This window comes from Helobdella robusta (assembly GCF_000326865.2).
Source record: "Helobdella robusta unplaced genomic scaffold HELROscaffold_30, whole genome shotgun sequence".
NCBI classification, from domain to species: Eukaryota; Metazoa; Annelida; class Clitellata; order Rhynchobdellida; family Glossiphoniidae; genus Helobdella; species Helobdella robusta.
Window position 1 is genome coordinate 897,554 of NW_008704502.1, and position 12,457 is coordinate 910,010.

Consider the following 12,457-nt stretch of genomic DNA (forward strand, 5'->3'; position numbering starts at 1 on the left):
GTACTCGCGTTTATCGCCAATGATTGTTACCGTCGAGCATATGTTCCTTCGCTAGCCTCAAAAGTCTTTATATAGTTACATGTATGTATGTATGTATGTATGTATGTATGTATGTATGTATTTATGTATGTATGTATGTATGTATGTATGTATGTATGTATGTATGTATGTATGTATGTATGTATGTATGTATGTATGTCTGTATGTATGTATGTATGTATGTATGTATGTATGTATGTATGTGTGTGTGTGTATGTATGTATGTATGTTTGTATGTATGTATGTATGTATGTATGTATGGGTTTGAGTTAAATACCAAAACATGAGTGACACTGAACCGTCAAACATCAAGTATCAAATGGATTAACACTTTGATTTGTCGTTAATTGCTTTATGTCGGCATTCAGTTGGATATTTTCAAGCACACAGACACGCAGGAACCGCTGCAACAAGCACGAAATGTGGTTAGTTTCGAAAAACAGTTCCCTGCTGTCGCCTGATCTGACGCTGATCATTTTACATATTGCCTTAAGAAAATTAAGGGTGTTGGGGTCCATCGGGCCGAGAACCTCGATACATATTGGCAAGAATTCCATCGAAGGGAGGGCGTTCCCATATTTTTTCATTTTCTCGTCCGCTGCCCTGGCCGCGGCCAAACCGCATTCTTTACTTGTCAGGTTTACATATCGTTCGGGACCGTAACATCCCACGCCAAACATCTGCCGGCTCTCCAAGGTATTAGTGTGCATCCGTCCGGGCGCCTACCATCATGCGCAGAAATGCCGGATGGTTCCTTGAGAACCGGGATTGAAGCCTTGGAGAAGAGCCGACAAATGTATTCGTTTAGCGCTGAGTGACGTAGTTGACGGCCCCCACCCAGACGACAAACCAAACCGTGGTGCCCAAACTCGTCCGCCCCTGCGTCACCTCCGCACGTGTATTTATTTTGAATGACCAGGCCAAGTCTGAAGCCAATGGCAAATCTCACAGACTCGTCGTCGTCAAGCCTGGTGCCCACAGAGGTGTTGGGCCACGATCTCAACCACCCACAGCTGGCAACGCTGGACATGGCCAACAAACGAGCGGTGGAAAAGTCGTCGCCGTATGAAGACAACAAATTTTGAAAGATTTTTTTATATTTTTCGTTCAAATTTGGACGTGCGTACGGTCCCCCGGGGCGGACACTGGGGGAAGAATATCGCGGCAACAAAAAAACCGGTAGAGCAGGGAAGACTGCAGGTCGAGAGTGGCAGCGGCAGAAGAATTATAAACAACAGGAGCCAGCTGAACCACGCTAAGCGACCCCAGCACACCAAATCGCACCGGCAGCTGAGCCTGGGACCAACCACTGTCGGTCACTTGAACATTGCAAATCGACGACAGGGCGGTGCGCAGGGCTCCGTCAAATTCGCCCAATTTAGAAGGGTCAATGTGTTTGGATGTACGCAGGAAGTACATCAATTTGGGCAAACTGAGGGCATTCCGGATAATAGTCAAGGCATCATGGGCCGAAAGACAGGAAACACGACCCAGGGCGAATTTTAGCTCAGAGAGCTTTTGGTCAAAAAACTTTATTTGATAATCGCCCTCGACCAAGGGTGTGCCTAAAAAACTCAATTCTGATGCACCAACTCTGGGTTTTTCAGCCAGCGCATGCGGCACCTGAAATAAACTTTGGCAGTGAAGTTCGCATTTTTTAATGTTTAACTCTAAACCAATTGCAGCGGAGTTATGCTTCAAATATTTGTAGCTATCGGCCAGAGTTGGGCCGTCCGAAGTAATGCTGATATCATCCAGATAAGCGCAAACGAAAGTGGACGAAGCTTTCTCTAAGAGTGGATGAAGAGTTAGTGTGAACAGCAAAGGACCAAGGGAATCACCCTGCTGTACCCCCTCGGACGATTCTACAACCCAAGAGTGGTAGCCAAGGGAAGAGACTCCGCCATAGGCAGAATGGCAAATATTATAGATATTGGGGCAAAAAAGTTTGACAGCCTCCAACATCGAGTCTCTTCTCAAGGCATTGAAGGCATTTTAAAGTCCAGTTTCAGAAACCCCCATTGATCGGGGAGGTCGGTGACCAATCTTCGAACCGCATGAACAGCGGCCTCAGCGCCACCCTTAATCCCGACACCCAACTGAGTCGGGCAGAATTTGGTCTTGAGTTCGACCACGACCAGGGCCAAGGCACATTTGCCGGCCAACCTCCTCCAAACGTTCCTGACCGCAATCGGTCTGACCCCTCTGTCTTTCTTATTTAAGTGTGTATGTATGTATGTATTTATATAGGTACATATATGTATGTATCTATTTTCGATCAATAAACCCTGCACATAAAAAATTTATACTATCTCAAAACGTACTAAACATACTTAAACATATGTATACATGTAGTATGTTTTGGATGTATGTATGTTTGGATGTATGCCTGTATGCATGCATGTATGTATGTATGTATGTATGTATGTATGTATGTATGTATGTATGTATGTATGTATGTATGTATGTATGTATGTATGTATGTATGTATGTATGTATGTATGTATGTATGTATGTATGTATGTATGTATGTATGTATGTATGTATGTATGTATGTATGTATGTATGTATGTATGTATGTATGTATGTATGTATGCATGCATGTATGTATGTATGTATTGTTTTTATAAGAATCTTAAATACTTCTAGAGGCACGTACCCGTACAGGTAAATCGATATTATCATTCAACAGGTGTTCATTTCTGCTTGAAGCTTGTGTGTTAAAAGTTCATACATTAAATACCAATGTATGTGTGTATGTATCTGTGTACGTGTGTGTGTGTGTGGGAGGTGTTTGTATGTGTGTGTGTTTATGTGTTTATATATTAAGATGTACGTATGCAGAGTATGTATGTATTTATGTGAGTGTGAGGAAAAGAATAAAATATTTTGTTGATTTTACCCCAAAGATTTTGAAATATATTTAGTATTTTTGATATAGTGTCATGAAAAAAGTCACCACGTTTGACTGAACTCGCTCAATGGTTCTAATTTATTGGAAAGTGGTGCTGATGTAGTTAATTAAGCTAGGTCCACCAATAAATAGTTATCTAAATTTATTAATTTAATTATCTTATTTTACTAATTATTTGTACAAAATTTATTTGATTATAAATTATTGAAAAAAGTATGTAATTTCAAGATTTTATAACTTGCATTGCTTTCGGTAGGGCAGTGATTCTGTTTCGTTGTATTTTGTGTGGAAAGTTTTGTCGAGTTTATATTTGCTGGTATTTTTTGTTAATAATAATTGAAATTCGAATTCAAGTGAGTGAAATGTTTATCAAATTCTAATTGATGTCTGGATTTTGGATTAAAAATTAATAAAATGTATCGTTAAAATGAGAAACTAGCGAAGTAGAGGAAAAAAATACAGCCAGACCCTTGCGAAAACATGATATGTAATCATTCTAGATGAAAAAAAAACTTGGTCATAAATTTCAATTTTTGGCAAACACATCAACCATCCTATTTAGTTTATTTCAAGTCATCAAATTTGTCATTTCACAGCCGAACGATTCCACTCACTACCCACTCATACATTTTGTAAAATCCACTCCCCCAATCGTAATTAAGTTTGACGTTCAACAAATATTTAATTTCAGTCATACAACATACAATTCTCAAATCATTTCAAACTTTTAAATTATGTAAAATCATGTCCAGCAATCATCATATTTGAAAATTTGAGTATTTTTAAAAATGGATATATCTAAAATTAAAAAAAACAGTCTGACACAGAAATAGGCAAGGGTTCTTTGAGGGAAATGACGAATTTGTTAATATGTCAATCATTTACAACTGCTTTCCTAACATAAATTTCAACATAACTATCTCATCTATTACTATAAAACTTTAACAGATATCTACTTTTATAGCTGAGAACGTTTTTAAAGACCGTTTGAAAATTAGAAGTTTTTAACTTTCTCAATGACCAGCTTCTCATTGTAGTAATTGAAAGCCTTCCTGAATACTAAAAGTTTTATAAGGAACTCCGACGATTAATAACATGAGAAGTGCTAGAGTATCGAAACATAGAAATTGATACATAGGCAGATCCATGGCGCTTGATCTCAGAGGATCGCCGCCATGTTTGATCACGTGCTCAATCCAGAAAACTGTTTTTTGCCGGGCTGTCATTGGTTGCTCTCTGAAGGCCTTCGAGACACGTTGAATGGTGGTTTTGTACTTCGGGTTGTGAATAACTTCTTGAATGTTCTCTAGTATAAACGAAAAATAAATTTGCTAAATGAAAAAGTAATTTAAAATTTAAAAAACAGTTAACTGACCAAATGATTTCGTCTTCGTGAAACTTAAAATATCCATGGTTATACCGTAATCAAGGGCGATGATCTTCCTGGCATTTTTGTCCTGTTCAGCAAAAAGCGGGAATCCCAACATCGGGACGCCGTGATAGAGAGCTTCATGCTGTCCGTTGTTGCCGCAGTGAGTGATGAAGAGTTGGGTAGAGGGATGGCCCAGGAGGTCATTCGGGGGCAGCCAGTCTTCAAGGATTAAAAGATTTTGGAGGAATCATGGAGATCAGCTGTTGAGGTAGATGGTTTTCAACTTTTATTTCTATGATAATTTGATTGAACAGATTTAAACTTAACTCAAATATTAACAAAAAACCTCGCTGTCAGTTGGATCGATGATGAATTTAGCGAGAATGGTTTGGTTGAGAGATGCAAAGACCTTCAAAAACTGCCTCACAATAGATCTCAACATGTAATCCGCGGATGAACCGAAAGTCATTAGGATCAAGCCAAGGTCTTGTGTAAGCATTAGAAACAAATTTTCATTTAACAAATAAATTATTTTTATATAATTTATCATAATAAAATATACTTTTTTTAACCTTCTCCGTTAACTATTCTTCCGTCGATGAAGTTCAAAATATCGACAGGCAGTGCTTTAGTGGGTGAACAAGTCAGGCCGGCAATGGAAATGTGGTTGGGAAAGAGCGGGAAAAATTGTTAAAGTGGTGATCAATTTCGTAGAAAAACATTAGAGACTCCCTAACCAAATCTTCATAGGAGGTCACCCCAAGGAGGTATTCATTCAAGACGGTGAGATTTGTGTTGATGGGCGAGAGACTGGTTGATAGGTAGATATTTCCGAGCAGTAGGGAAAACCTCACGTAAAACGATGCATCTCTGGAGAGCCATTGTTGTGGTGAGAATGATGACAAGGATGGAGATCAGGGATGAATTATGGTGGGAAATATTTTTCCAAATGTTTAGAAAATAAAGGACTAACAGAACTGATCCCGTTCGCGTACGGTGCCACCGTCAATTGTTATGCGTGCGACATTGCCTGTTACTATTGAAAATTAAACAAGGACAAAAATAGATTCACATAAATTGAAACAAGCAGATGAAAGATTATTTCAAATATATTTACAACAACTAATACAGAAATATTAATTTTTCTAACCTTGTTTTTAGCGGGTTATAATTATACGAGATGCTGGCGAAAGGTAGGTTGAGATATTTGGGCAAAAGTGGCACATTTGCAGAATGAACGGCTCGACGACCACCAGATCAAATTTTACTTCTCTTAAGTCTCTTAAAAACCTTTCATCACCCATCAAAAGCCTATATTGCACCCTTAGTCTGCTGAACGAACTCTATCGTAACGTTGAAAATCTCGTTGCTGAGAAATTTTTTAAATTCCTCTGGGAAAAATCTCGGAAAATGATCTGGTTCCCTGAAAAAAATGCATCTGAAATCCTTTTTCTCGAAACTTCTCAATCATATTTTCATTAAACCTCGACTCTAAAACCCTATGCACCTCGTGTCCTGCCTCCATCAAAGCTGATCCAACCATGTCCGTTTTATAAACGTGACTGACGAACTGTTGGCTTACAAATAATATTTTGTAGGAATATTTCACGTGTAAACACAGCATATAAACTCCGATTACTACTACTGACACTAGTAAATTACTTATTTTAATCATTGCTAGTATTCTTAAGTAATTAAGGCTAGTATTTTTGTTTAAGTAGTTAATTTTTTTGAGTAATTTTTATGAAAATTAACATAATTTTATTTAAAACTGAAATATTTAAAATTATCCTTATTGAACTGCGTTTTGTTTTGCCTATCTCATTCGTTTTATTAGTAAAAAAAATCAATATTTTTACGGTTTTAATGGCGTGGTAGTCAGTAACATATGTACAGTACACTGTATGAATTCATTCTGTAGTTTTTCAACATCATCATTCACGTTAAAAAACATGTACATATACATATAGATATTTATATTTCGTTATTTATTTATCTCTTAAAATTAATAACTCTTAACAATTAAATGCTTCCAAAGTTCAAAAGTGAGGTGGTAGATTTTAAAAAATTTACTAGTTTTTAAAAAAGTTACCGACGTTTAATTGACCAATATCAATAAATTAAATTTAAAGTTAACTATGTGTGTGCCAGTCATACGTCTCTTCTTTCTCTCTCTCTCTCTCTCTCATTCTTTCTTTCTCTCTCTTTCTCTGTGTGTGTGTGTGTTGTGTGTTGTGTGTGTGTGTGTGTGTGTGTGTGTGTGTGTGTGTGTGTGTGGTGTTTTACGGTTGTTTAAATTACTTCGCTTAAAAGTCATGTTGAAACATGACAGATGGGATAGTTTTTTTTTTTTTGTAGCTAGCATCAAAAGATCAAGAGATGTACGTATGTTTTATATATGGAAATTTACATTGATGTCGAGTTTCTATTGTTCATTTATTAAAATATATAAAATTCTAACATATATCTCATTCACTCAATGATGGCCCGCTCCTAAATGTATATTTTTATTTATCAATTAATCTTTTTATTTCGTTTTGTTATTATTAGATAAATTAAATTAAAATGAGTAAAATGCAAGATTGAAAATTCTTAAACAACAAAATTGAACTGTTAATGTGTTAAATAGCTGAACGGATAATATGATAGAAAATGAATGAATTGTAAGCAACGTTTTGACAAAAAATTTAATTGTATTGATAAAAGTGATTGTAGGTTTGGCTGATGAGGTAGTCACTTTCGCTTTCACTTCATTTAATCAGTTGATCAACCAATCAATCAAACAAAAAACAATTAATTCTTAATCGACCAACTAACCAACCAGGCAACCAACCAACCAACCAACCATCCAACCAACCAACCAACCAACCAGCCAACCAACCAATCAACAAACAAACAAACCAACCAACCAATCAACAAACAAATCATCCAATCAAATTAAAGAGTCTCATACTTCAATATTTTTCACAAATACATAACATTTAAACAACAATGACATATCTTTCGTTCTCAAATGTCCAAAAGGATCTTGTTTTAAAAAACAGGTGAGAACCGACTTTGACAAAATTGTTTTACCGGATTAAACAAACAAAATCGAGTTTGCATAACTTTACAAGAACATTTTAAAAATTTTTTTACAGATATCAACAGACACCGTGCATATTTTACAAAACACACGTGAATCAACACATCACACACAGTGGTTATAATACGTGGGGATCTCTATGCAATCGAACAAGGTCAATGGCCAGGGGCAACCGCCTTTACAATCCCGCCATTGATAATTATAATTAATAAACGCCATGCGTGTAGTACAGTAGGTAGATTGATGGGTCTGTTTCACGTAAAACTGGTCACTGAGTTAGTAGATTTTAAATGCGTTCTAAAAAAACATTGAAAACTGTATTTTATCTTTGAAAAATAAAGTTTTATATTCATATTTTCATCATTTCGGTCACGCACACACACACGCACACATACATAAATTACATGTTTGTTAATATAGTGAACTACGAAGTTGGAATGAATTTTGTCCAAAAAGTTTTGTAAATATAAAAATAGCAATAATAATAATAATAAAATAATAATACTACAATATGTTATAATAATAAAATATTATTATTCATAATAAAATACAATTAAACAGAAACATCAAAGTTCAAGCAGATATAAGACAGTCACCTCATGTTTGTTTAGTGTGTCAAACTTAAATCTGCGACTAAACTACAAAGAAAAAAACTGTCTCAACAGAAATGCGATCAGTAGTGCAAGCAAAAAGTCAACGAACTAATGAGAATTAGTCACGTTCAGTCAGATACTCTTGCAGTTTATAAGTTATTCTCTCGGTTATTGTTTAGTGAGATAGTTTTATCTATGAATGAAAGGTACGTGAGGGTTAGATTTGCTTAACTTTAAGCCTGCAGGAGAGCGTTTGGTAAAATTTTAAGACATATTTAAGCGTGACAATAAAAATTTTCAGAGTGAGGAAAGAGAGGGAAATAATTATGAAGACAAAAAGTCCAACTGTATCGAGGCAGAGAAACTGAAACATCGACAGGTCCATAGCACTGCATCTCAGATGACCTCCGCCATGTTTGATCACGTGCTCGATCCAGAACAGAGCTCTCTGCCGGGCTGTCATTGGCTGATTTCTGAAGGCGTCTGACATGCGCCGTATGTGGTTTTTGTACTCGGGGTTGTACAATATTTCGAGAATGTTCTCTGAAACAAACAAGAAAAAGTGAAGCTTGATTAAAAATTTATTTAAAAAACAGAAATAAACCAACCAAATAACTCCTTCTCAGTGAAAGTCATTATGTCCATGATCAAACCGAATTGAAGGGCGATGACCTTCCTGGCATTTTCGTCCTGCTCGGCGAAGAGCGGGAATCCCAACATCGGGACGCCGTGATAGAGAGCTTCATGCTGTCCGTTGTTGCCGCAGTGCGTAATGAAGAGTTTGGTGGAGGGATGGCCCAAGAGGTCATTCTGGGGCAGCCAGTCTGATATCATCACGTTTGTTGGTATCGTTGGTTTAGGCTAGGCAATATCATTTTTTTTTATAAATCTGCGCAAGATTCTAATTTTTTTTATGATTAATTTAAAAAATGTTTATTAACGTACCTGCGTGTCGTTCTGTTTGATCTTATACCTCACCAAGATGGTTTCATTGAGAGATTCGAAGACTTTAAAAAACTTTTCGATCAGTCGATTTGGCATGTAATCCACGAAAGAACCAAAACTCATGAGAATTACACCAGGGTCTGCATCAACGTTTAAAAATTGCGCTATATAAATACAAATTGATTGATTAGTTGGTTGATTGATTGATTGACTGATTGATTTACTAAACCAACCCTTCCCGTCAACAATCCTGCCGTTAATGAAATCTAAAATATTTTTCGGAAGATTTTGAGCCGGAGAGCAAGTCAGCCCGGCCACTGAAATATGATTAGGAAAGTTAGGGATGAAACTATTAAAATGGTGGTCGACTTCGTAGAAGTACAACAACGACTCCCTCAACAGATCTTCATAGGAATCTATTTCAGGAGCATATTTCCTTAGTAAATTGAGGTTTGTGTTGATGGGGGAGAGCCCGCTGGATAGGTAGATGGTGCCTAGGAGCATTGAAAACCTCGTGAAGAATGTCGCATCTCTCTCTACGTCGTTTGAAAACCAGTGTCTTGGCGAGAAAGATGGCAGGCCCGGAGATCTGTTATAATTATTTTGGTTATAATTTAAATGTGAATCATAATTTAGTAATTATTTTTTCAGTATTCCTCAAGTGTATCAAAGTAAATATTAAAAGTAGTAGCTGCAGTAGTCGTAGTAGTAGAAGTAGTAGTAGTCGTAGTAGTAATAGTAGTAGTAGAAGTAGTAGTAGTAGTAGTAATAATAATAATAATAATAATGGGAACAATCTTTTATTCATCAATAAAATCAATAAAAATGACAATACAAATTAAGTAAAATAAAATAAAAAGTCAATGAAGTAATTAGTGTTTTATCAAATCTGCGAAGCTCATCATTCAAATCGAGTGAGTGCAGCCAGAGTTAATTAGTTTCAAAATTGGTTCATTTCAAATTTCTATCACAATAGATAGCGTACGACGATGATACAGCAGACTTAATAAGGTCGTTGCAAAAGTTATCAGACCAAACAATGTTTATATGAGATAAATTAAATTGCTTGAATAAACCCAATGTAGAAATTTCGAATGTATTTATTTTTATTTTCAAATGTTTGCAATCGTCAATTAAGTTATTTTTCCAATTATTAGAGTATTTAGATAGTTTATATTCTTTTGAGCTGAGGAAGTTGGTTTCGTGGCAGACTGTTAATTCCAGAATTTCCAACGTTTCACCGCGTAGCAATGCGATATCTGGTCGCAATGACTTGAATAAGCATGATAGTGGTTGAACATCTCCCGTCTCTAGATCAGCAAAAATGGAGACATCTGGGTTGGCGCATGATTTTAATTTGTCGAGGATTATTGTCAATATTTTGTTGTGTCTTGTTGTGTATCTATCCAGTGCCGACGAAGAACTGCAGTTGGATAGTACATGTTTATTCGTTTGTAGATTATTGCATAATAATAATAATAATAATAGTAGTAGTAGTAGTAGTAGTAGTAGTAGTAGTAGTAGTAGTAGTAGTAGTAGTAGTAGTAGTAGTAGTAGTAGTAGTAGTAGTAGTAAATTAACGCGTTTCACACGTTGAATGTAATGATGTTCGAGGATCTGTTTGCATTCGAACTCACTCACTTCAACACCAGCTATTTAAATCATACAGTGCTGGTGATTTTTAACAAATTTTGTAATGGTTACCGTGTAATTTACGTTTTAAAGAATCGGTTCTTTTTCAAATTTAATACACACCCTTGCAATAATATCAACAGAATTTTAAAAATAATTCGAAACAATTATTACGATAAAAAAAATTAACCGAATTTTCAGAGGATTGTAGTTGAAGGACATGCTTACAAAGGGAATCTTGAGATATTTTGGAAGCAGTAGGTGACACATGTGTAGAATGAACGGCTCCGCTACGGCCAAATCAAACTCAACCCCTTCCAGCTCCTTCAAAAACTTCAAATCTGTCATCATGGACCCACACTCATCTTCAAAGACACCGATCGACAGCTTCACATTTTCTCTATAATCAAACGGAACGTTAAAAACACCATTTAAGATGAAATTTTTAAACTCCTCAGACGCATAACTCGGGAATCCGCCGCGCTTCTCAAAAACTTCCACGTTAAAACCTTCACCTCTAACTCTTTTCACGAATTTCGGATCGAATTTTGAATCTAAAACTATGTAGACCTCGTGTCCTGCTGCCAGCAACGCGGCTCCTACCTCTCTCAGCTTGAAGACGTGGCTGCCAAATTGCGGTCCTGCTAGGAGGATTTTGTAAGAAGTCGCCGAACTGACCGCAATTATAGCCAATAAAAACAATTTGTTAAATTCGATCTTCATTATTTCTTTCGCAGAGGGTTTAATTTGTAATAGAGTTATTATTCAATTATGATGGTACAGTTACTTAAGTTACGATCCTATTTAACTATGGAAGTATAAAATATTTTACTAATACTATCAATTACTACTTATTATTGAATTAATTAGCTAATAATCGTTTATTAATTGTTAAAAAATCAATCTAAATTCATTCTGAAATTTGAAAAATAAAAACACTTTGTATCCTGTTAAAAGATATTTACGTGCATTTATAATACACATAACAATATACATACATCATACATATATATATATATATATATATATATATATATATATATATATATATATATACATATATACATATACATATATACATATATTATACATTTCCATACATATACACACACATATATATATACTACTTACAGATACACACACACACACAACACACACACATGTCTTTCAGGTTATGCGAGACAGATAGACAAACACACATACACACAGACAAACACACACAGACAAACACACACATAACGGCTAACCATGTATGTAAGAATAAATCATCAGATAGATAGATTAAGTCGATAGAGGAAATTAATAAATAATAATAAAGATTAATATTATTTATAATTATTCATTATTATTATTATTTATATTATTATTATCATTATTATTATTAATATCATTGTTGTTATTGTTAGTAGTAATAGTAGTAGTTATAATAATAGTAGTAGTAGTATAGTAGTAGCAATAGTAGTAGTAGTAGTAGTAGTAATAATAGTAGTAGTAGTAACAGTAGTAATAGTAGAAGTAGTAGTAGTAGTAGCAATAGTAGTAGTTGTAGTGGTGGTAGTAGTAGTAGTTTTAGTTTCGTTCTTATTAGATCGTTATTATTATCAACATGATTAATACAAAATTAAATAAATAATGGTAAATTAAATGAAATAAACAACTATCATTATCATCATTAAGCCTCATCATCATCATCGTCGTCATTTTCATCATCATCGTCTTCATCTTCTTCATCGTCATCTTCTTCATCATCATCATCATTTAATTCAAACTCAAACGCTATTTATACAAAGATGTCCAACTAAAACTACTGCGTTTTCATAAAATTTTTTTAAATGGTTATAAATATATATAGATATGGTGTGTGTGTGTGTGTGTGC

The 12,457-nt window shown here is 35.2% G+C and overlaps 4 protein-coding genes across 4 annotated transcripts in view; 1 reads left to right on the top strand and 3 right to left on the bottom strand.

The window, feature by feature from the left end:
* Positions 1-459: 459 nt before the first annotated feature.
* On the top strand, positions 460-1,545 carry HELRODRAFT_174536 (hypothetical protein; the record flags this gene model as incomplete). Its single annotated transcript, XM_009021985.1, has 2 exons — positions 460-672; positions 1,384-1,545. 2 exons carry the CDS (start codon positions 460-462, stop codon positions 1,543-1,545), a joined length of 375 nt encoding a protein of 124 aa, XP_009020233.1.
* Positions 1,546-3,184: 1,639 nt separating this feature from the next.
* On the bottom strand, positions 3,185-5,868 carry HELRODRAFT_174537 (hypothetical protein; the record flags this gene model as incomplete). Its single annotated transcript, XM_009021986.1, has 6 exons — positions 3,185-3,266; positions 4,049-4,259; positions 4,329-4,544; positions 4,735-4,811; positions 5,046-5,195; positions 5,810-5,868. The coding sequence occupies 6 exons, from the start codon at positions 5,866-5,868 to the stop codon at positions 3,185-3,187; spliced, it is 795 nt and encodes a 264-aa protein (XP_009020234.1).
* A 2,454-nt stretch (positions 5,869-8,322) lies between these two features.
* On the bottom strand, positions 8,323-8,547 carry HELRODRAFT_147640 (hypothetical protein; the record flags this gene model as incomplete). Its single annotated transcript, XM_009021987.1, has 1 exon — positions 8,323-8,547. A coding segment is annotated over one exon (225 nt), but the record flags the coding sequence as incomplete, so codon positions are not given.
* A 41-nt stretch (positions 8,548-8,588) lies between these two features.
* HELRODRAFT_81526 (hypothetical protein) overlaps positions 8,589-12,457 on the bottom strand; it is a gene marked incomplete at both ends in the record, with an annotated part of 9,860 nt that continues 5,991 nt past the window's right edge. Inside the window, 3 exons of the mRNA XM_009021988.1 lie at positions 8,589-8,864; positions 8,949-9,088; positions 9,182-9,338. Coding sequence (XP_009020236.1) covers positions 8,589-8,864; positions 8,949-9,088; positions 9,182-9,338 — 573 coding nt within the window. The remainder of the gene's footprint in view (positions 8,865-8,948; positions 9,089-9,181; positions 9,339-12,457) is intronic.